Here is a 25,749-nt window from a genome sequence, read left to right as displayed (position 1 = left end):
CTTGTTTTTGTTTTGTGAACATTTAACAAAGATTGTAGTTTGTACCCAAAAGAAAAGGGAGGAAACCTGCAGCAGATGACTTTAGGTGCATGACTGACACCAGGAAGATGCCAGGCTAAGCTGAACTGCCTAGGCCAGTTTCCCGAGGATGCATTTGCACCTAGAAATAATCACCAGTGTGATCTACTATGGGTTTAAGTCACTTTTATGGACTATTGTATCTAATTTCTAGGTGTTCATTACTTCACTGGGCATTGATTGGATTGATAAGGTGACCAAGTGTGAGGCTTTTCACATCATGCAAAAAGATATATATTTTAGTCAAATGATTAGAGATAGGAATACTTTTTAAACAATGAGTAAATAGTAACCATTAGTGTACAAAGGGATTCTGATTTTCAGAACGTGAACATTTGGGTACAGTGAGCAAGTAAGACAGTGTTGGCCTTTTATTGTAAAGGACTGAAATAGGATGATGGGACTCTATGGAGCTTTAGTGAAATCTCAGTTGGAGTATTGTCTGCTTGCTTTCAGTCAATAGATTCACGCTGAATTTTCTGGAGGTGAGATTCAGTACAAAGAAAAGCAGCCCAAGAGTAGGTCATATTGTCCTGCCCCCAAGCCCTTCAATAAGATCATGGCTGCTCTGATTGTTGAACTTGACTCTACTCCTGCCTGATCACCACAACCCTTCATTTTCCTGTAATCCAATAAACAATCTATTTCAGCTTTGAACATGGTGATTCAGCTTCCACACCTCTTTGGGGTAGAGTTTTCCCAAAGATTCACAACCTTCTGTCCAAAGAAATTTCTCCTCAACTTGGTATTAAATCGGTAACCCTAAGAAAATGACCCTGAGTTCTAGATCACTAGAAACAAAGTTCCTCTTGACAACTATTATAATTTCTCATTCTTTGTAACTCCAGAGTGTTTAGCTCCAGTTTACTGTCTCTTTCTTCCTAAAATAACTGCTTCATCACAAACTATTGAACCTTCCCTGCATTGCTTGCCAGTCTGCTACAGTTTAATGTTTTGTCTTTGTCCTTTCTTGAACAGTGGCATTACATTTGAATTTTCTCTTTCTGCTAGGACCTTTCCAGAAACAAGGAAGTTTTGAAAGATCACAACTAAAACTGTTCTCTGAGAGATTAACTTTGGCCTATATGTGACTGTGTCGGAGAGAAAATGTAGGTTGGAAAGGAACTTCCAAAACAGGGAATGTGGTCCAGAAATCCAGTGGAGAGGCAGTGAGTGATGTTTGGGGACACTTTTGAAAGGGACTAACAATTATTTTGGTAAAATTTATGCTCAGGTAGTTTTATAAATATTTTAAGCTTTCTTCCCCAAACAATGTTATCTTTTACCTTTTGGTGTCTCTGACATTTCCCAGATAGGCGGCTTTACACAGACCTTGCTTCAGTTCTGGAGTAATGTGAGGATAAATCAAAGTAATCAAAGAGGACAAATAATTATAGTAGGATATATTATAATTGCAAACTATCATTTCAATAAAACTAATCCCATGATTATCTGTCAGGTGGGCTAAATAACTTTCTCAGACCCGATAGTTGACCCCTACAGTTTATATATACAGGCAATATACTTTGGCCTTCACCTCTTTAACTAAATTGTTTTGTGCAAGTTTATCATGCATTACACTATTGAGGCTGTCTTGAGCTTACTAATACAAATGTAGACTCTTCTTTGAACAGTCTTTTAATAAATGTTATTTTCTTCCTTCTCTGTGTGCTTTTTGTTTTCATTCCGTTTTCTGTTTACTTTCTCCATAATGTTTTTACCTAACAATTCGCATTTTATTTAATTTAATTAATAAACATCGTTAATAGTGCAGCCGCTGCGGACAGTAACTGGAGACACCTGTTTGTTCAATTATTTAGTCCATTCTCCTATTTCCCCATCGAACAAATCGCTGGGAACGCCAAGTGAGTCTGAGAGCCAGGAATCTGTGGAGGGCACAGTTGGATCCCGGTAAGGCAATTCTAAAGTTTAGTCATTTTTGATTTTGTAGTTTGTCTTCCTTTCAATTTCAGTTTCAAATCCTCATTCCACATACGTTCCAACCACAATTGTACCCTTGGCCAAGAGCTAACAATGAGATGAGACCATAATGTTTCATCGCTCAGGGAAAATGCAATTGCACTTAAAAGTGAAGCACCTAACCAGTTGTTATCAAGTATTTCATTTATTCATTGCCAGAGGCACAAGTAAAAGTAAAGGCATCCGTTAGTCTTGCGAGACCATGGATCTGCGCCTGGAAAGTCTTCACTCTCCAGGGCGTAGGCCTGGGCAAGGTTGTATGGAAGACCGACAGTTGCCCATGCTGCAAGTCTTCCCTCTTTACGACACTGATGTTGTCCAAGGGAAGGGCATTAGGACCCATACAGCTTGGCACCAGTGTCGCCACAGAGCAATGTGTGATTAAGTACCTTGCTCAAGGACACAACATACCGCCTCGGCTTGGGCTTGAACTCACGACCTTCAGATCGCTAGTCAAATGCCTTAACCATTTGGCCAGAGGCATAAGAAACTATATTAAGTGGGCTATTGAATCAAAATTTGGAAATTGTTAGAATAATTTGGATCAGCAAATACCTGTTCCCTGCTGAGAAAATCATCTAGTCAAATGTAATGTGAACTATGTGGAGGGGAGCCATAAAGAATGTGTTTTGTGATTTGACTCATTGGAGCTTTTCAGATCTCGGGACAGGTCTTTCTGGATTTCACACTCATACTGTCTTGAGCCAATTGTGAAGAGCTCATTTTATAAACCTCTTCTGACCTGGATTACAACTAGGCCGCAGGTGACAAAGTGCAGAGGTCCCAATTTAACAGCTCAGACAACACACATAAAAGTTGCTGGTGAACGCAGCAGGTCAGGCAGCAGCTCTAGGAAGAGGTACAGTCGACGTTTCGGGCCGAGACCCTTCGTCAGGACTAACTGAAGGAAGAGTTAGTAAGAGATTTGAAAGTGGGAGATCCAAAATGATAGGAGAAGACAGGAGGGGGAGGGATGGAGCCAAGAGCTGGACAGGTGATTGGCAAAAGGGATATGAGAGGATCATGGGACAGGAGGCCTAGGGAGAAAGAAAAGGAGGGGGGGGAAAAACCTAGAGGATGGGCAAGGAGTATAGTGAGAGGGACAGAGGGAGAAAAAGGAGAGTGAGAGAAAGAATGTGTGTATATAAATAAATAACGGATGGGGTACGAGGGGGAGGTGGGGCATTAGCGGAAGTTTGAGAAGTCAATGTTCATGCCATCAGGTTGGAGGCTACCCAGACGGAATATAAGATGTTGTTCCTCCAACCTGAGTGTGGCTTCATCTCTACAGTAGAGGAGGCCATGGATATCAGAATGGGAATGGGACATAGAATTAAAATGTGTGGCCACCAGGAGATCCTGCTTTCTCTGGCGCACAGAGCATAGGTGTTCAGCAAAACGGTCTCCCAGTCTGCGTCGGGTCTCGCCAATATATAGAAGGCCGATATATAGGGAGCACCGGACGCAGTATATCACCCCAGCCAACTCACAGGTGAAGTGTCGCCTCACCTGGAAGGACTGTTTGGGGCCCTGAATGGTGGTAAGGGAGGAAGTGTAAGGGCATGTGTAGCACTTGTTCCGCTTACAAGGATAAGTGCCGGGAGGGAGATCGGTGGGGAGGGATGGGGGGGACGAATGGACAAGTGAGTCGCGTAGGGAGTGATCCCTGCGGAAAGCGGGGGCGGGGGTGGGGAGGGAAAGATGTGCTTAGTGGTGGGATCCCTTTGGAGGTGGCGGAAGTTATGGAGAATTATATGTTGGACCCGGAGGCTGGTGGGGTGGTAGGTGAGGACAAGGGGAACCCTGTTCCTAGTGGGGTGGCGGGAGGATGGAGTGAGAGCAGATGTGCGTGAAATGGGGGAGATGCGTTTGAGAGCAGAGTTGATGGTGGAGGAAGGGAAACTCCTTTCTTTAAAAAAGGAGGACATCTCCTTCGTCCTGGAATGAAAAGCCTCATCCTGAGAGCAGATGCGGCGGAGACGGAGGAATTGCGAGAAGGGGATGGCGTTTTTGCAAGAGACAGGGTGAGAAGAGGAATAGTCCAGATAGCTGTGAGAGTCAGTAGGCTTATAGTAGACATCAGTAGATAAGCTGTCTCCAGAGACAGAAAGATCTAGAAAAGGGAGGGAGGTGTCGGAAATGGACCAGGTAAACTTGAGGGCAGGGTGAAAGTTGGAAGCAAAGTTAATAAAGTCAACGAGCTCAGCATGCGTGCAGGAAGCAGCGCCAATGCAGTCGTCGATGTAGCGAAGGAAAAGTGGGGGACAGATACCAGAATAGGCACGGAACATAGATTGTTCCACACAGCCAACAAAAAGGCAGGCATAGCTGAGACCCATACGGGTGCCCATGGCTACACCTTTAGTTTGGAGGAAGTGGGAGGAGCCAAAGGAGAAATTATTAAGAGTAAGGACTAATTCCGCTAGACGAAGCAGAGTGGTGGTAGAGGGGAACTGGTTAGGTCTAGAATCCAAAAAGAAGCAGTGAGACCTTCCTGATGGGAGATGAAAGTAAACTTTGACAGCCATTAAAGCTGCCTTCTATCAAAACTGCCAAGGATTTGAATAGATTTTAAATTGTCTCTGATATTTGGGCATTTAAAAAAACTATTAAGATTGAAGTAAATAATTGAATATGTTTTTAAAACAAAATAAAATTAAGCTAAAACGGAATAAATTAGACCTTTCTTCTTTGCCTCGTCATCCACAGTCCTGAAATTTCCATTGAAATCAATCAGGCAGATCCTTCACCATCTGATCCAAGTGAAAATTCCCCAGTATAATCCAGGGTAATTGTAGCAAATCTAAAACACAGCACTGGATTCTATCCTTGAATCTGTCTGTTTTTGACTCCTGTTTGAATGGCTGTACAGCAGTTTCCCATTGGAATCACCAAGCAAAGCCAACACAAATTGATCCATTCTGTTTGATTTAATGACAGGTATACAGTACAAAATATGCATTCTTCTCTGATCTGCATTCTGCACATACCAGACCTAGAAATTCTAGACCTATAGATAAGGAAGCAAAAGAAAAAGCCAATCTTCAGCTAATACAATTCACTCATGTGATGTTAAGTGATGGCTGAAAACACTGGGTGCAACAAAGGCTGTGGGTCCTGACACATTGCTGGGGGAATTATTACACCAAGAGAGTAACCAGATTCCTTTGACATTGCCATCACTGAATCTCCTCATCAAAGACATCTGGAGTTCACCATTGACTAGAAATCAACTGGTTAACCACATAAAAACTGTAGCTACAAGACTGGGTTACCTTGTAGTGAGTGACTTGCCTCCCAAAACCCCAACACATTTCCATTTCTAACACTAATAGTTCACTATACATGATGCCAAGAAGCTTCACATCTTCGAGGACAAAGTAATACTCCCTATACATTCATTTAATCATCCACCAGTGTACACTGGAGGCAATGTGTAACTTCTACAAATAGCACTACAATTTAATGCCCAGGCTAACTCCAACAGCACCTCCCAACCTGCAAATTCCCCCTCCAAGTTGCACACCATCCTGAGACGGAAATATGTCACTGATCCTTCATATTGTCACTAGGTCTAAAATATGAGAACGATATGGTCCAGCATTCTTTGAAAATCGGTCATTCATCATTTTGGGGGTTGTCAGTTGCCCTCATAGAAAAGGTTGTTGTGAGTCTGTCTGTTCTGAATTTCTGCCATTTTGCATTCCCCTAACGTATAGGGGTTTCTTTTTGGTGTTTTTACCCTAATTTTTCATTTTGTTCTGCAAATCAATTTTTGTCTTCACTTAGAAACTAATTCTAATCCCCACCCCAGGTGAACCAGCTGCCGATATTATTGAAAGTTTGTGAATGCCTTTTGAAGATCACAAACATTCAAAAATACTTGAAGCTTGTTGAAAAGAATTCATCTATTTGATTTCACATTTTAAAAACAACCAAGACATTTGAGCTAACTTAAATAGAATCCTTTCTGCCAGTAAATAGTGTTTCCATTTCATTTTACTGGGTCTTCTGTGCTCAGTGGGCAGACTTCCTCGCCTGAGGAAGTTCACATTGTCCTGTTAGATTCCATAAGAGTCCACTGGTGCAGCACAAGAGTAGTCTGGGTAGCAGGGCAGAAGATGCTGCTGTCAATGGAGACCCCGGTTGTTGCTGGAAACAGGGACTTGCATGGGGAAGTGTAGATAGACCCTGGCATTAGTGCTGACATGAGAACAAAAGATTCAGATCACCATATGTTGTTCCTCTTAAACTACCTATAGTTTCCAAAGAAAAAATAATAGTGGTATCTTCTTCCCAGAGGAGGAGAGTGGGCATTTAATCCATGTCCCATTTTATTGATACTGTAATTCCAAGGAGGCTAAACAGTTCAATGATTATAAAGGACGTACATAACCTTATGGAATTGCAACTTGAGGTTTATTTGTTTCAGTTTCAAGTGTCAAAGCTATCATGCCTTGTCCTGTGTACAGCACTAAGAAGTCAGCAAAATGGCGTTCTCTGGTCATGGGGACCTCTTGAACATGATATCCCTATGTACAGTCACACCTAATTAATTTGGAACCCAAAACCTGATGATTCCAACATGGTAGGTGAACTACACTTGCTGCCAGTTTACTATGATACTTACTCCTCCTACGGGCGGTGTTTTCATGTAAGCAATTATTATATTTTCTATAGGATAACTGATATGTATGTGGTCGGATTACAGCACCACACTTTGTTGTGTTAATAAGCAAAGCATTTCAGTCACATTAGGCCGATGGATTTTGGGAGTCTGATCATACATATGGAAGCAGTGAGTTACGGATCTGTAGGAAACTCTTTCTTCTCTTGGCCTTATTTGCCAAGGTATGGTTGTGATAGTACACCAGCATTGGCTACAGTAACAACCATTCTGTCATTTTAGTTTATTATTGTTGGTGCACAATCCACCAAGTAGTGGCTAATAGAGTATTTTCAGGAGTTGGCAGTTTCTGTTTGCCTCTCCAAGAAGGCATTAATTCTGCTGTTCTTGCTTGAGGATAGTAGCTAAGTCAGCTTGGAAGCTGGATAGGGTCTCCTGAATACAGAGATCTTTGTGCATGTGTTTCTTTCAATTTCTATAATCCATAATAGGTAAAATGATTCAAGCTGTGAGAACCAATGTTTGTTTGGTATCTCTTTCTTTTTCTATTTGCATATCTAGGCTTTTTGACATTACCACAATTGTCAGAGGAGAGGAAGGTAGAAAAGTACTATTGAATAAGAGCCTACCTAAATTCCTTGCAATAGTTTGTTCCTTGTTTTCTGTGTGTTTCATCAAAATGGGTGCTGTGCATCAAATGACATTATCAGTTGAATAACTGACCCCAGATAAACAGGAGTTGTGCAATCTGGAATTATGTCCAGGAATGCTAACTTTACCAATTTCATCATGATTGCTCATACCTAAAAAAGCACAAATAAGTCTAATTTCCAAGCAAAAATCTGTAAAAGGGCAGAACTATAGTGGGTGGAATATAATGTAACATTTAAGGCTGTCTAATCTAGTTAAAAGAAATTAAAAGTTGTGAAACTAATGAATATTGGTATTCAATGAGATCTGGCTGACCTCCTGCATGAAACACAGAGTCAGCATGCAGGTACACCAAGTACATCAAAAAAGGCTGATGTAATGTTGAACTTTGATTGTAAGGGGATGGAGTATTAAAGTTAGAAAGTATTGCCATAACAGTATAGAGTATTGGTGAGACCACACCTGAGTTACTCTGTATATACTTGGTCCTTGTTTAAGGAGTGATAATTTAAAAAATGATGCAGTGAAGATAATTCCTGGAATGAGGAAGTTGTTTTATGAGGAAAGATTGAACAGTGTCTCTGGAGCAGAGGCACCTTTCAGAGTGGGGTGTTAGGGGTGTTACAAGGGTCACCCCTTGTAATAATGATCAGGGAGGCACAGAGACAATTTGTAATTACCGTTATTGTCTCAATGGAAGAATGTGAATTTACATAATCGAGTACCATCTGTACACCTACTAAATTTTCCTGACCTTCCATGAACAGTCAAAAAATAGATATAATACTACAAACGTTTGTAGTTAAAAAGGAGTTTCTGCTGCTGGCCACATGTTCCTCATAGTCCTGTTTCGAATATCAACTGCAGTGGGACACCTCACGTCCATGATGGTGAATCTTCTACAGAGTCAGAGTCATCGCTATCTTGTATCTGAAAACCTCTGATTTTATATCCATTTCTTACCAGTTGAAATGTTACTTTCTAGTGTCATTGGCTATAGCAACACACATAAAATGCTGGAGGAACTCAGCAGGCCAGGCAGCATCTATGGAAAAGAGTACAGTCAATGTTTGGGACTGAAAACCTTCAGCAGGATTGGAGAAAAAACGCTGAGGAGTAGATTTGAAAAGTGGGGTGGGGGGAGAGCGAAACACCAGGCGATAGGTGAAATCTGGAGGGGGGAGGGATGAAATAAAGAGCTGGGAAGTTGATTGGTGAAAGAGACAGAAGGCCATGGAAGAAAGAAAAGGGGGGAGGAGCACCAGAGGGAGGTGATGGGCAGGCAAGGATAAGGTGAGAGAGGGAAAAGGGGATGGGAAATGGTGAAGGAGAGGTGGGCTGGGGGCATTACTGGAAGTTTGAGAAATCAATGTTCATGCCATCAGGTTGGAGGCTACCCAAATGGAATATGTGTTGTTCCTCCAACCTAAGTGTGGCCTTATCACGGCAGTGGAGGAAGCCATGGATGGACATACCGGAATGGGAATGGGAAGTGGAATTAAAATGGGTGGCCACTGGGAGATCCCGCTTGTTCTGGCGGACGGAGCGTAGGTGCTCGGCGAAGCAGTCTCCCAATTTATGTCGGGTCTCACGGATATACAGGAGGCCACACAGGGAGCCCCCGACACAGTAAATGACCCCAACAGACTCACAGGTGAAGTGTCAACTCACCTGGAAGGACTGTTTAGGGCCCTGAATGATAGTGGGGGAGGAGGTGTAGGGGCAGGTGTAGCACTTGTTCCACTTGCAATGATAAATGCCAGGAGCGAGATCGGCGGGGTGGGACGAATGGACAAGGGTGTCACGTAGGGAGTGATCCCTGTGGAAAACAGAGAGAGGGGGTGGGGTGAGGGAAAGATGTACTTGATGATGGGATCCAGTTGGAGACCACAGAAGGTTTGGAGAATTATGTGCTGGACGTGGAGGCTGGTGGGGTGAGGACAAGAGGAACCCTATCCCTGGTAGGGTGGTGTGAGATAGGGTAAGAGCAGATGTGCGTTAAGTGGAAGAGATGCGGTTGAGGGCAGCATTGATGGTGGAGGAAGGGAAGCCCCTTTCTTTGAAAAAGGAAGACATCTCCTTCATTCTAGAATGAAAAGTCTCATCCTGAGAGCAGATGCGGCAGAGACAGAGGAATTGAGAGAAGGGGATGGCGTTTTTACAAGTGGCAGGGTGGGAAGAGGTGTAGTTCAGGTAGCTGTAAGAGTCTGTGGGTTTGTAATAGACATCAGTGGATAAGCTGTTTCCAGAGATGAGACAGTGAGATCGAGAAAGGGAAGGGAAGTGTCGGAAATGGACTAGGTGGATTTGAGGGTGGAAGTTGGAGGCAAAGTGGATGAAGTTGATGAGTTCAGCACGGGTGCAGGAAGCAGCACCAATGCAGTCGTCGATGTTGCACAGGAAAAGTGGGGGACATTAACCAGTGTAGGCTTGGAACACAGACTGTTCCACGTAGCTGACAAATAGGCAGGCATAGCTGGGACCCATGCAAGTGCCCATGGCTACACCTTTTGTTTGAAGTGTGGTAAACCATATATATGTTGTAACTGGGTTAACTGTCTGGACATGCCCCTCTGCTGACTGCCCCTGTAGCTCCTCCCACAGATTCTTGTATAAAGGTGATTTCGTGGGTATATATATCGGTAGGTACGGGGTCAATAGTCACCACGGAGTGTTCAGGGTAGGGGCCCGGTGCTCCTGCGGGCGCCAGGTCGCAGATGGAGACCGTGTCTTCCCGCCCATCAGGTAGAACCACGTAGACATACTGGGGGTTCACATGAAGTAAGTGAACCCTCTCCACCGTCGGGGAGTATTTATTGCTCCTCGCATGTTTCTGGAGCAGCACTGGCCCCGGGGACGTCAGCCAAGTTGGTAGGGTGGTCCCAGTGGTCGATTTTCTGGGAAACAAAAAGAGCCGCTCATAAGGGGTGGCATTAGTGGCTGTGCATAACAGGGAGCGGATGGAGTGGAATGCCTCGGGAAGGACCTCCTGCCAGCGGGAGACCGGCAGTCCCTTTGACCTGAGGGCTAAGAGTGTGGCTTTCCACACTGTGGCATTCTCCTTCTCCACCTGTCCATTCCCCCGGAGATTATAGCTCGTGGTCCTACTAGTTGCAATTCCCCTAGCCAGTAGATATTGGCGCAGCTCATCACTCATAAGCGAGGACCCTCTGTCACTGTGGATATAGCATGGGTATCCGAACAGAGTGAAGAGCTTGCTCAGGGCTTTTATAACTGACGTGGTAGTGGTGTCGGGGCAGGGGATGGCGAAGGGGAACCGCGAGTACTCGTCAGTAACGTCAAGAAAGTACACATTGCGGTCGGTGGAGGGAAGGGGGCCCTTAAAGTCAACACTCAGTCGCTCAAAGGGGCGGGTGGCCTTGATGAGTGGTGCCTTTTCGGGTCGGTAGAAGTGCGGTTTGCACTCTGCACAGACTTGGCAGTCCCTGGTCATCATCCTGATCTCCTCAAGGGAGTAAGGCAGGTTCCGGGCTTTCACGAAGTGGAAAAGCCGGGTGACTCCCGGGTGGCAAAGGTCTACATGTAGAGCGTATAGCCAGTCGATCTGCGCACTGGCGCATGTTCCCCGGGATAGGGCATCGGAGGGCTCGTTGAGCTTCCCAGGCCTGTACATGATCTCATAGTTGTAGGTGGAGAGTTCGATTCTCCACCTCAGAATTTTATCATTTTTGATTTTGCCCCACTGTTGGTTATTAAACATGAATGCGACTGAGCGCTGGTCAGTTAGCAGGGTGAACCTTTTGCCGGCGAGATAGTGCCTCCAGTGCCTAATAGCTTCCACTATGGCCTGGGCCTCTTTCTCCACTGTGGAGTGCCGAATTTCAGGGCCTTGAAGAGTACGGGAGAAGAACGCCACTGGTCTTCCCGCCTGGTTGAGGGTAGCAGCCAGTGCAAAGTCGGAGGCGTCACTCTCTACTTGGAAGGGAATGGCCTCATCCACCGCATGCATTGCTGCTTTGGCAATGTCCCCTTTTATGCGGCTGAAGGCCGCGCGGGCCTCAGCTGAGAGGGGGACTGTGGTGGACTTGACCAGGGGGCGGGCCTTGTCTGTGTAGTTAGAGACCCATTGGGCTTAATATGAAAAGAAGCCCAGGCACCTTTTGAGGGCACTGAGGGTGTTGGGAAGAGGGAGTTCCAACAGGGGGCACATACGGTCAGGGTCAGGGCCAATGACTCCATTCTCCACGACATACCCAAGGATAGCAAGTCAGATGGTCCCGAATACACACTTGTCCTTGTTATAGGTGAAATTGAAAGCTTTGGCCGCTTGGAGAAATTTTTGGAGGTTGTTGTCGTGATCCTGCCAGTCGTGACCGCAGATGGTGATGTTATCCTGAAATGGAAACGTGGCCTTCAGTTGGTACAGGTCCACCATCCGGTCCATTGCCCTCTGGAAGACAGATACACCATTCGTGAATGGCAGGAATTGATAAAGCCTACCGTCCGCCTCGAAGGCAGTGTAAGGGCGGTCTTCCCGGCGGATGGGGAGCTGATGGTAAGCGGATTTTAAGTCTATGGTCTAGTACACCTTGTACTGTGCTATCTGATTGACCATATCCGCGATGCGGGGTAGAGGGTACGCGTCGAGCTGCGTGAATCTATTGATGGTCTGACTATAGTCCACGACCATCCTATTCTTCTCCCCGTTCCGAACAACCACCACCTGCGCCCTCCAAGGACTTGTGCTTGCCTCAATGACCCCCTCCCTGAGCAGCCACTGCACCTCCGACTTAATGAAGGCTCTGTCCCCCGCTCTGTACCTCCTGCTTTTAGTTGCCACAGGTTTACAGTCTGGGGTCAGGTTGGCGAACAGCGGTGGGGGAGAGATCTTGAGGGTGGAGAGGCCGCAAGTGGTGTCGGTAGTGTGGCAGTTGGCATGGTGTTGGGTGGGATGTGCGGGTTGGTGTGTGTGTGTGTGGTCAGTAGTGGGGTATGTGACGTATTCCTACAAAACTGGGGATTTCTGACAGTGATTGGTGGGAGGGGCCCATCATACTCCATTGTCATGCTTTTCAGGTGGCTCTGGAAGTCGAGCCCCAACAGCACAGGGGCACACAGTTGAAGCATGACCAGTAACGTAAGGTCTCGATATTCTGTGCCCTGCACCACTAGTGTCGCTACACAACCCCCCCGGATGTCTGTTGTATGCAACTCGGAAGCCATGGTGACCCTCTGACTTACCGGCCGTATCATGAGTCCACAATGCTGCACCGTGGCCGGGTGGATAAAACTCTCCGTACTGCCTGTGTCAAACAGGCAGCTTGTCCTGTGCCCCTCCACCAGGATGTCCATCATTGACCTTGCGAGCTGGTGGGGAGCGCTTTGGTCGAGGGTCACGGAGGCCAGAGTTGAGTTGCTGTCTTGGTCCGGCGCGGTGGGGTGGCCCGTGAGCACCCGTTGGTCGTAGACGGTGAGAGAGGGCACCGACCAAGATGGCCACCCCATGTCTCGCACGTGGTGGTGGCGTGCAGAGAAGATAGCGGCAGGCAAGATGGCGACCCCCAGATCTCGCACGCGGCGCTGCTCAATCCCACTCGCGATTTGGACTTACAGACCTTAGCGAAGTGGCCGTTCTTTCCGCAGCTGGAGTAGGTAGCTTGTCTAGCCGGGCAGCGTTTCCGCGGGTGCTTCTTGGGTCCGCAGAAGTAGCAGTTCGCAGACTCGCGACTGGCGGCAGCCGAGGTCGATTCGCCGGCAGGTTGCGGGGTCTGCGGCGCCCACGAGGCCATCGGGGGATCGCATGCCTGGAGAGCCTTGGAGTTATGCAGAGCGGCCTCCAGCGTGTTGGCTAGCTCGATCGCCAAACTTAGGGTAAGATCGGCTTTTTTCAACAGCCACTGGCACACATACACTGACCTGGTCCCCGTGACGAAGGCGTCTCTCACTAGGAGTTCTGCATGCTGCGCCACCGTCAGCTCCTGGCAATTGCAGGTTCGGACGAGTGTCCGTAGGACCTGGACAAACTCAGCACTCGATTCCCCGGGGCGTTGTTGCCGTGTCGCTATGCGATGTCGAGCATAGGCGCTGTTTATTGGCCTCAGGTATTGTCTTTTGAGGGCGCTCATCACGCCGTCGTAGCTCGGCTGGTCTCTGATCAGCGAATAGACCCGTGGACTGACCCTGGAGAGTAGAACTCTGCACTTGGCTACGGGGTCGATTGCTTTAATCTCCTCTAGATACGCTTGGAAGCAGGCCAGCCAGAGTTCGAAAGCGTTTCCAGCTTCAGGCGTTTGCTGATCGAGATCTAACTTGTCGGGTCTCAGAGTGTGTTCCATGCTTTAAAATTTACAGCAAATAAAATTGAATCACCTTCAATAACTCCAAAAGACTGAAGTAGGGTAAATACTGAAAGGCTTTTATTCGCTGTACAATACGACCTCCATGGTGTGTGTCTGCCCCCCGGACTGAGGGGGAGGGGCAAGGCGAAATCACCTTTATACAGGAATCTGTGGGAGGAGCCATAGGGGCAGTCAGCAGAGGGGCGTGTCCAGACAGTTAGCCCAGTTACAACATATATATGGTTTACCACATGAAGAAAGTGCGATGAGCTAAAGGAGAAATTATTTAAAGTGAGGACAAATTCTGCTAGGTGGAGAAGAGTGGTGGTGGAGGGGAACTGGTTAGGTTTGGTGTCCAGAAAAAAACGGATAGCTTTGAGGCCTTCCTGGTGGGGGATGAAGGTGTATAGAGACTGGATATTCACAGTGAAAATAAGATAATCAGGGGCCAGGAAACCTGAAGTCATTAAAAAGATCCAGAGCGAGTGAAGTGTCATGGACGTAGGTAGAAGGGAATTGAACTGTTGGGGGATGGGGGAACAGAGCCGAGGCATGCAGGTATGAGTTCAGTGGGGCTGGAACAAGCTGTAACAATGGGTCTACCTGGACAAGCATGTTTGTGGATCTTGGGTCAGAGGTAGAAACGGGAGGTGTGGGGTAAGGGAACTATGAGGTTGATAGCAGTGGGTGGGAGATCCCCAGAGTCAATAAGGTTGGTGATGGTGTGGGAGACAATGGCCTGGTTCTTCTTAGTGGTAACTTGTTCGAGGGGTAGGTAAGAGGAGGTGTCTGAGAGTTGGCGCTGGGCCTCAGCAAGGTAGACGTCAGTACGCCAGACTGCTACAGCACCCTCCTTATCCGCAGGTTTGATGGTGAGGTTAGGATTGGTGCGGAGGGAGTGGAGAGAAGAGCATTCGGAAGGAGTGAGGTTGGAATTGGAGAGAGGAGTGGTGAAGTCTATACAGTTGATGTCCCATCAGGAGTTAGCAAAGAAAAGGTCCAGGGCATGGTGTCCTGGAAGTGGAGAAGGGTTGAAGACGGGAGAAGGGATCATCGGTGCGGGGTGGAGAGTCCTTGCCAAAGAAACAGGCTTGGAGACAGAGGTGGTGGAAGAAGAGCACAGCAGGCACAGGGGGACAAAGGTGAGGCCCTTACTGAGGACAGAATGTTCTGCCTCAGAAAGGGGAAGGTCGGAGGGGATGGTGAAAACCCAGCATGGATGAGAGCTGGGTTCAGAAGGGAGAAGAGGGTTAGTTGTGTCTGAAGAGAAGTAAGATTTGGGGTATTTAGGGATGGTGGGGTGAGAGGAAGATGGAGTCTCTGAGGACCCGAGAGCTGGCTGTAAGTCATGTGTCTGACCTTTAACACCTTCGTATTGGTTCTCTCCAAGCCAGCATCTATTTATTGCCCTCTTCCCAGCAAGTGGTAATCAGTCATTTATAGCTCTTTGTTCTCCATCAGCTATCAGCTTGAAACAAGCAGGAGAGATACAGACCTGCATGTTATATCCAACCAAAGAACACTTCACAAATAACATCTTATTTGGAAGTGATCCCTTGTTCAGCAGATTACCTGGAGCATAATTGTGTCCACTTTAAAATACTGATCAAGCCAAGTAACTTTATCTCACAAAATGGGGAACAGTCTCTTCATAAAATGCCAGCCTCCATTCCCTTCCTCATGGCAAGAAAAAGGCAATTGGTCGGTCAGCTTCCTCTGTCCTTGATTCATTCATATCCACTGATTTGTAGACTGTAGTTCTTTCTGGCCAACAGGGTGGGAGAGTGGATTATTAAATTATTGTGAGTACTAAGGCAGGTTGAGAAGGTGGTTAAGAAGGTGAATGCAATTCTGGTTTCATCAATGGAGTATAAAGAGGTGTAGTACAGATATAAAGGACCAAAAGGGCGGTGTGACTATTTTATGATGGGTTGGGTCTGTATTCTGTGCAGTTTAGAAGGATGAGAGGTCATGTTATTGATGTATTGTGAAGTGGGTTGAAAGGATAGATACTGTGAGGGTTTCAAATCACGGGTTATGTACTGAGATGAGGAACAGTTGCTCTTTTTGAGGGTTGTGAACCTTTGAATTTTTCTGCCTTGGACAGCTTTGGAAGCTGAAGTATTGAATATACTTAAGACAGATAGATTTTTGGACTATTAAGGAATCAACAGTCACAAACTTATTGAATGGTGCAGAAGGCTTGAAGGTCTATGTAATTATAAAATAGAAAATGCTAGAAGCACTCAACAGGTTAGGCAACATCTGAGGAGAAAGGAACAGGTAATATTTCAGGTTGAAGGTCTTCTGAAAGATCTTTGATTTGAAACATTGGGTGATTGTTTCTTTCTCCACAGATACTGCCTGATCTGAGTGTTTCCAGCATTTTCTGTTTTTATTCCAAAACTTCAACTTCTAAGGTTTGTTGATCTTCGAAGGTTCCCGTAGCAGACTATGGATATTTATTATGTTGTTTTGCAGCTTTTCAAAATGGCAGCATGGGCCTTTTGAGCTATTATGAGGAACATTAAGCATCACCAGTAGAATCACCAAAAAATGTTAGATCTCATTTGGAGGACCTTTGTATGACTCAGTTGAATGGATTTAAATATTTAAGTTCATGTTGCATGATAGCCCTTGCACAACTTATGAAAAACGAAGCTTAAATGCTGGAGCACAAATGAGTGGAAAAAGAAAAAGAAAAAAAAAGTGCCACAGGAATGGAAAACCAGGGAGAGGAAGGATGGCTGAAGCATTGTTAGTCTGGATCTTCTAAAGAATTACTGGTTGATAGCTTAACATAGCTCACTATCTTGTACTGCTTGCCTCTCGTCTATCACTGAACATCACATCATCCTCTGAAAGTGCAAAAAAAATTTTGAAAATATACCAAGTTAGATTTTGTGAAATGTGCATACAAAAAATGATCATCATGTCTGATGTGCACTTTTGCATTTCCTGGTGTGCGTTCTGTTGCTTATCAGTTGCTGCAGCGCAAATAGGGATAAGCTGTTGGCCTTCATATGGTGAAACTGCAAATACCTTTGAATTTGAGCAACAAGGTCAAGCAGGGCCATTTTCAGACTGAGCCATTTCATCTTGGATTAAAACAGGCTTAGCTGGCCTCTGAGGTAGAATAGTACGGGCATGGGTGCAATGGCAAAGGTGGGAATGTGAAAACTTGAGAGGACACTAGGTCATACTCCATTACCTAGAAATTGAATTTCACCTGTATTAGCTGCACAAAACACATGTCTGATTCCTAAACGGACATTGAAGCTTTGGACACTACCTCACTTTTTTTTTAATATACAGTATTTCTGTTTTTTCAATCTATTCAATATACATAATTGACTTATTTATTATTATGTTTTATTATATTTTTTTCTCTCTGCTAGATTATGTATTGCATTGAACTGCTGCTGCTAAGTTAACAAATTTCACGTCACATGCTGGTGATAATAAACCTGATTCTGATTCTGTGTTTTTAGCACCAAAGCCCAAGTGGGAACCACTCACTGGGGCCGAGGGTGAGGATAGGATCTGCAGAATTTGTAAAAGTCTTCTTTCTTGGAAAATAATGCCTATATAGTTTTCACCTTGATTCCCAATGTAAAATGCATCCTGCACAATTCCCAGTCAAAGATGCTTACCGCAGTCTCATCTTTATTGCTGGGAGTCATGGAAAGTAAGTCACAGCCTTGAAAGAGCTCTGCCAATTACAGCCATAACATAGCAGCAGAAAGAGGAACCATGTAAGTAAGGGAAAATATGGGGGGAAATGATGAACACATGTGAGCAACTATCCTTTCTACCTCTCCCTTACAGACCGAGTTCCATTCGCTAATTTTGAAAGCTTGTAATGAGCATTGTGGCTCAGCAAAGGCATAAGTAGCTGCAGTGTTGAAAACTTTCTGTTGTTAAGGCAGATATACCAGTTGTACATGATGATTACATTATCATGTACATGATTGTTGCCAGAGAAACATTGGTTGCATTATACTTTAAAATACCCAGTCCACTTTCCCAGTGGCCAGGACTCCCATCAGAAATGATTCCTTCAGTGTTACAGTGCGCAAAACAGCTTTTGTGTGCAATTTACAAGTACTAGCACATTATTCCAAGTTCCAGGCTAGTGAATCTACTGACACACTCCCAGAGTGACATCTCAGCAATTCTACTGATCAGTTGCAAAATAGATGACTGTGATATTCTGGAAGCTTCATTGGCATTCAGAGTCATGATGGCAGCAATGAGAGTTTCCTCTACAGTTCTGGGTCTTTTTGACATTATGATGTCAAAAGTAATATTTTACATTATGATGTCATAATGTAATATTTTACATTATCATGTCATAATGTAATATTTTACATTATCATGTCATAATGTAATATTCTGCATTATGATGTCATAAGTGAGTACTTATGTACTTACTTACATGTAACCACCAGTTTTATGTTGAAAAGGCTAGGCTCTGAGTCCTGCGCAAAATCCTCTGCCAACCTGGTACAGTACTGGATTATTTCTCCATCAGTGGTCTCCTGTAGCCTTGCCTACCAATGGCGTCATCTAAATTCTCCGCAACAGAACTAAGGTTAGAGCCTTGCCCTACACAAGCTTGTCTCTGTTCCCTCCTCCCCTCACCAACTTTTTACCCACCCTAGCTCCTACACAGTTGTACCTGGTGTTTCACCTTATGCAGATCCCTCATCAGTGCTGGCTTAAAATATAGGTAGTGTCGGTCTCTGAACTGGTAGTAGTGAATGTGAAGATTGTGAGTTTCTTCATGTTTATAATTTCTTTACTGACTGGGAAGATTCCAGATCTTGGGCACCTGAAAGGGGGGCAAATAGTCTGCCTTTCTTGTATTCCTTTTTTTCCAAGAAAAAAATTCTATGCATACTGTTGTCTTGTGGTCACAGTAAATGATGATTTGAATTAAAAAGTGGAACTACTGGAAATAATTGGCAGGTCAGATAACATATATGGAGAGAGAAAAATAATTGATGTTTCAGGACAATCTTTCAAGAGAGCCTGAAATTTTACTCTGAATGTTTCATTCTCTACAGATGCTGTTTGACTGCTGAGTATTATCAGGCATGTTGTTTTTAATTCAGGTTTGCAGCTGCTGCAGTTTTATTGTTCTTTTGATTAATTTGACCCATGAAATTAATGAAACCAAAAGATCAAGTGAATTAATGAATATATTTATTCCAAACTGAATCAAAGAATTGATCGTGCCAGCAATTTTACTTTAATAGTGTTTATATCCTTATTCCCCAAAATTCAAGTATTCCTCTCTGAAATTTCTCCCACCAATATGGATGTATGTTCAGTAATGTTATTTAGATTATAACAATGATAATTCCATAAATTGCTTTAATGTGTTTGCTTTGTTCAAGCTTTTAAAACAATATTGTTTTTGAATATTAATAATACTAGATAATTCAGTGATCCCTGCATATTTGCCATCAATAGGATGTGACTAGAAGAAGCTGAGTTCAATTGCTGCCATGTTAGTTGTTGAGCGATTTTTGGGTTTAGCATATTTACATTTAGAAAATGACTACTCAGCCACCAATCTTCAAATCTGAATGTAAATTGTAGATTTAATTTAAATAAACAATAGGTTCCTTAAAGCCCTGAATCACAGACCAGATAATGCTGATTAAAACACACACAATTTCCAGCATCTGCAGATTTTCTCATCTTAATGCTGATTAAAATTCATTTAGATGTCTGTGGTGTGGGTGCAAATCAGAAGGTTTGAAGTTTGTGTGTAGTTTCAAAGAAAGCATTGTAAATATGGAATTGTCCTTTGATGTTCAGAGCCCTACGTTGGGCCAGTGAGACCTTTCCACTGAAAGCGTCTCCATATGATTGGGCAGCATCCGTGGAAACGAACAGTCAACGTTTCAGGCCGAGATGTTGACTGTTCATTTCCACGGATGCTGCCCGACCTGCTGAGTTCCTCCAGCGTGTTGTGCGTAATGTTTTGACCCCAGCATCTGCAGAGTATTTTGTGTTTACATCTCCATATGATGCCTGCCGTATCTTGTTTCGTCAAATAAAGAAGTTGCTTCATATCTGCCTGTACTTTTCTTGGTGACTTCATTCACACAACATTAACTTGTATGTAGATGGACTAAAAATTCAGCCTTCCACCCCTTTCTCGTCTGATCTACTCAAAAATTCAATCCTACAATACAGACTAATGTTCGAGAGATAATATGTGGAATCACTTGCCCGCATTCCTAAGATAAACTATCAGTTTAAAAATAGAGAAACTATTTCTAAGAAAGCAGTTCATCAGGCTTGGTGATGACTTGTTTACCCTCCAATTCTGATGTGGCTGGTGAGGTTAGTGCAGAATCTGCAGACTGAGAGATGGTGCACCCCTTCCACCATTTATACAAAAGTTTATGTGGTTGCTAGTGATTGGACTCTGGTCTCAGTATCATTCTCGATGCTCCTTCTCCAATCACATGAATAAGGGTAGATGTAGGGAAGTGGTGTTAGGTAAATTGAAGGGATTAAAGGCGGATAAATCCCCAGGGCCAGATGCATCCTAGAGTGCTTAAGGAAGTAGCCCAAGAAATAGTGGATGCATTAGTGATAATTTTTCAAAACTCGTTAGATTCTGGACTAGTTCCTGAGGATTGGAGGGTGGCTAATGTAACCCCGCTTTTTAAAAAAAGGAGGGAGAGAGAAACCGGGGAATTATAGACCGGTTAGCCTAACGTCGGTGGTGGGGAAACTGCTGGAGTCAGTTATCAAAGATGTGATAACAGCACATTTGGAAAGCGGTGAAATGATCGGACAAAGTCAGCATGGATTTGTGAAAGGAAAATCATGTCTGTCGAATCTCATAGTATTTTTTGAGGATGTAACTAGTAGAGTGGATAGGGGAGAACCAGTGGATGTGGTATATTTGGATTTTCAAAAGACTTTTGACAAGGTCCCACACAGGAGATTAGTGTGCAAACTTAAAGCACACGGTATTGGGGGTAAGGTATTGATGTGGATAGAGAATTGGTTAGCAGACAGGAAGCAAAGAGTGGGAATAAACGGGACCTTTTCAGAATGGCAGGCAGTGACTAGTGGGGTACTGCAGGGCTCAGTGCTGGGACCCCAGTTGTTTACAATATATATTAATGACTTGGATGAGGGAATTAAATGCAGCATCTCCAAGTCTGCGGATGACACGAAGCTGGGTGGCAGTGTTAGCTGTGAGGAGGATGCTAAGAGGATGCAGGGTGACTTGGAAAGGTTGGGTGAGTGGGCAAATTCATGGCAGATGCAATTTAAAGTGGATAAATGTGAAGTTATCCACTTTGGTGGCAAAAACAGGAAAACAGATTATTATCTGAATGGTGGCCGATTAGGAAAAGGGGAGGTGCAACGAGACCTGGGTGTCATTATATACCAGTCATTGAAAGTGGGCATGCAGGTACAGCAGGCGGTGAAAAAGGCGAACGGTATGCTGGCATTTATAGCAAGAGGATTTGAGTACAGGAGCAGGGAGGTACTACTGCAGTTGTACAAGGCCTTGGTGAGACCACACCTGGAGTATTGTGTGCAGTTTTGGTCCCCTAATCTGAGGAAAGACATCCTTGCCATAGAGGGAGTACAAAGAAGGTTCACCAGATTGATTCCTGGGATGGCAGGACTTTCATATGATGAAAGACTGGATGAACTAGGCTTATACTCATTGGAATTCAGAAGATTGAGGGGGGATCTGATTGAAACGTATAAAATCCTAAAGGGATTGGACAGGCTAGATGCAGGAAGATTGTTCCCGATGTTGGGGAAGTCCAGAACGAGGGGTCACAGTTTGAGGATAAAGGGGAAGCCTTTTAGGACCGAGATTAGGAAAAACTTCTTCACACAGAGAGTGGTGAATCTGTGGAATTCTCTGCCACAGGAAACAGTTGAGGTCAGTTCTTTGGCTATATTTAAGAGGGAGTTAGATATGGCCCTTGTGGCTACGGGGGTCAGGGGGTATGGAGGGAAAGCTGGTGCAGGGTTCTGAGTTGGATGATCAGCCATGATCATACTGAATGGTGGTGCAGTCTCGAAGGGCTGAATGGCCTACTCCTGCACCTATTTTCTATGTTTTCTATGTTACACATTTTCAAGGAGGCTTAAAGAACATTTTTGAATTGTTTCCTCAGCCCACCTGGTACTTTCTTGCTGTGATGGAGTCCAAAATATTGTCTGTTTTGGAAGTCTGATATAGTGCTTGCCCATTGGAACAGGTTGAATGTAACTAGGGCTTCGATGCTGGGGACACTGTCACAGGAAAGAATATTGACAGTGACTTGCTGATACTTGCAAGAGATTTGGAAATGTTGTGAAGACAGCATAGAGGTGGTATCTCGAGTGCTTTGAGATGTCTGTTATAGGTAGTCTGAAGCATAGCGCGCAGTAATCACTCTTTCCAGTAGCATTATATAGGTTTGAGGTCTTGATCTTCAAACATACTTTTCCTCAGATGCTCACACACTGGAGGCAATGGTGAATTCCACCTATTTTTCCTGTGTTAAAGTTAACTCCTGAGATGTACTGTATATCAAATATACAGAATGTAGAATATATCTCACCCCCAGTTTAGTCAAGAAGCATAAAAATCAATTAATCAAAATATCACCAAATAACATTAACTGGCTGTATTGGTAAGAATATTTGTATCACATTGGTATTGGAGCTGGCTATAGTCTTTAGTGTATGTTTCCAAATCTACAAAAGTCACACTGGGCTGGATTATTTTTCCACTATACAATTGTGTAGTTTTATTTACTATGAATGAAACTAACCTTTCACTTTTCTACTTTATGGTTTATTCTGCTAACTTCATCAGGACGCTGCAGTGGGATACAGATCTATCTGTGCTTCAACTTCAGACTGATTCTGAAATGCGGTACCTATCCTCTACTCTCTACTCCGTTCTGCTGCTATCGATAATACTTGACTTACTGGCCAAATTTTTGAAAAAGGCTCATTAACATGAGCTAATAGTAAAATTGCTTCATGTTTCTTTTGGGAGTTCATTAACTGATGTTTTTAAGTAAAAAGTAGAATTTTTTTAAGGGTTAAAGTTCAGAGATCTTTAGTGATTTTACAATTAACAAAGGCATTTAATACTGAGAAATGGAAGGAACATCATTAAAAAAAGCAGGTTAAGAAGAAGATATAGGTGAAATAGTTGCCAAACACTAGAAGTGTGTTTATGGAACAAAGCTAATAGAAGGGTTGGAATGAACAGCGAGCTCTTGATACCAATTTTGTAAAGTACTATTGATACTGCAGGTCACTGTGTCTTTCAAGTTGTGCTCAACAAATTAATTAAGTGACCAAGGATAAGTAAATAGTTCAAGAAGAAATCAAGCAATGTAATTTCAGATTTCATATCATTTGAGATCCACCTGACTGTCATGTGCATTTAATAGTTCTTTAGAAACCATGCGCAATAGAAACAAAGTGCTTAATACTTGACGTGAAGCTCAACAGTGTTAAGGATAATTCCCAATTTATAAAAATTTTGTTTGAGTGTCATATATTAAATGAAGTATTATCTTTGATAGATAGCTTTTATCATCCGTGCTCTGTGGATGACGTTACAGGGACCCTAAACTTATCGATGCATTAAGCATTCTGGTATCTAAAGTGAAACAGTTTGTATTAGATAATATTGAACAATATTATGTGATTGTAATATATGGGTATTCAAATGAAATTTTAATTGCTTCACCTCCTCTATATATATATATATGTATGTATTGGTCTTGGCAAGCTAATTGCCAATTAGGATTGATCCTTAATTTATTCATCTTTAATAAATGTACAAGTGGAGAAGAAACATATTGGGAATTAACTATGTATAATGTGCTTTGTTTCACACCCAAACAATTCCTGCTGTGGTCAAATTCTCAGTATACGTAGTCCTTATTTATTCATTCATCTTTTAATTATCCTTTAACTTGAGTTGGAGAATCTGTTCTGCCCCTGTAAGTGAAACTATGAAATCAATGGAAATTAAAATTGGCAAGTCTATGACAGTTGGGCAATTAATCTCCAAATATCCACAGCCCAAGCTCTAAAGTGGAAAATTGCATCCTGTAATCTGAGCGTGTTTATACAATCGTGGTACCCACGGGTATTTTTATAGCATGGTGAAATTCTCCAGAATTTTGATTCTTACACAAGAGTATCTCTGTCCTCTTCTTGGCAAAAAAAAATCAGTTTATCAATCTTCACTTATTGTTCATAGGTACATGTATATCATTAGTAATATTTACAATGCCCCATCCTTGCTACTTTTTACATTTAAATCTTATTTCTGAAGTACAACAAATAAAACAACCACTTATAATTGGCAAAATATCATACAAATGCTAGTCTGCCTTTTGGTGGAGGATAAGTGGAGAAATTGGAAGTTATTTTTATTTAACAGCAGCTTGTACTTAAGATAATGCTAAACATATTCAAAAATAATTATTGTTTAAGTATTTACTTCTGCTGGTTTAATTATGTACTTTCTACAACAACATATTCTGCATTTAATCAGTGTGCTTATTGGCTGTTCAGTGCATGTTTTATGTATTGGGACAAATGAGGTGTGACCAATAGTTGACAAGTAATACTTTGTAGCACTGTATATCTGGAACCTCCTTTATTTGCCAAAATGAAGAAGACGCTGGCGGATAATGAAAATTGGTGAGTAATTTACAGACAGATCCTCTATGTGTGTGTGTATATATATATATATAGTAAAGCAATATTTTCTGGGCACAAAGGAAGATACTTGCAATGAAAATTTTAAAAACTGATACATTTATGTAGTAAATACAGAAAATGTTAGAAAAAGTAGGTCACACAGCATCATGTAGTTGCATTTACTGATGAAATGTAATTTTAAAGAAAAAAGTTGTCATGTAATGGGATAGGATCTTGTACAGTTTCCTGCCCTGTGATAATTCTGGCAGATATCAAGTCTTTGGATACTGGAGGTTCCATATACATGGCTACGGAAGCATGGCAGTCTTCAAGGTTGAATATTGTTTTGTTACTCATTTCACCACAGTGATTTTTTTATTTATCAACTCCTATGTAGACATCACCTGCAAAAGCTAGGAATAACCAGAATTACCCATGTGGATATTGCACCTTGTGAACGCCTTGCACACTGTAAGGAAACACAGACACCAGTGGTTGCTAAACCAGATGAAGGTAGGCAAGGTCTAACCATGTTCCAATAATTTTTCTTACCATCCAGTGATACAGTATGAATTCAAACCTCACTGAAGAAATTAAATTTTTAAAAATCTATGACCAAGCCATTCCTGAGCTGCACTTGTGAATTTCTTAGCATTCAGCATAATGGCAGCTATAAGCCCTGCTATTGAATAACTGCTTTAATAGCCAGAAATAGTGCATGGTCCAAGGATCTGATAGAAAGGGTTTTCAAATAACTTAACTTGCGTGAACTTGGGTAGATTATGTTCAACCTAAGGAAGGCAAATGCAATGCAGACATTTCCAGAGGACTAGAATATAAAAGAAAGGATATAATGCTGAGGCTTTTTAAGGCATTGGTCAGTCAGCATTTGGAGTATTGTGAGCAGCTTTGGGTCCCATATTTAAGAAAGGATGTACAGGCCTTGGAGAGGGTCCAGAGGAGATTTATGAGAATGATCCCAGGTATGAAAGGGTTAACATATGAGGAGCATTTGATGGCTCTGGGTCCATACTCGCTGGAGTTTGGAAGAATGGGGGGGATCTCATTGAAGCCTACTGAATATTGAAAGGTATAGATAGAGTGTACATGGAGAGGGAGTAGGAGAGTCTAAGGCCAGAGGGACAGCCTCAGAATAGAAGGATACCCCTTTAGAACAGACGTGAGGAGGTATTTCTTTAGCCAGAGGGTGGTGAATCTCTGCAATTCATTGCTACAGACAGCTATGGAAGCCAAATCATTGAGTATATTAAAAGTGGAGATTAATAGGTTCTTGATTAGTAAGGGCATCAAAGGTTACGGGGAGAAGGCAGGAGAATGGGGTTCAGAAGAAAAATAAATCAACCATGATCATATGGCAAAACAGATTCAATGGGCCGA

General features: G+C 43.3%; 1 protein-coding gene across 3 annotated transcripts in view; it reads left to right on the top strand.

The window, feature by feature from the left end:
- LOC134340593 (cytoplasmic dynein 1 intermediate chain 2-like) overlaps positions 1 to 25,749 on the top strand; it is an 88,088-nt gene that overhangs the window by 35,421 nt on the left and 26,918 nt on the right. Inside the window, exons 4-6 of one of the 3 annotated variants that reach the window (XM_063038020.1) lie at positions 1,848 to 1,989; positions 22,496 to 22,555; positions 24,749 to 24,864. In XM_063038020.1, coding sequence (XP_062894090.1) covers positions 1,848 to 1,989; positions 22,496 to 22,555; positions 24,749 to 24,864 — 318 coding nt within the window. The remainder of the gene's footprint in view (positions 1 to 1,847; positions 1,990 to 22,495; positions 22,556 to 24,748; positions 24,865 to 25,749) is intronic. The other 2 variants (XM_063038022.1, XM_063038021.1) reach the window with 2 other exon arrangements.

Source organism: Mobula hypostoma, chromosome X1 (genome assembly GCF_963921235.1).
Source record: "Mobula hypostoma chromosome X1, sMobHyp1.1, whole genome shotgun sequence".
NCBI lineage: Eukaryota > Metazoa > Chordata > Chondrichthyes > Myliobatiformes > Myliobatidae > Mobula > Mobula hypostoma.
This window is presented reverse-complemented; position numbering and strand designations above follow the sequence as displayed.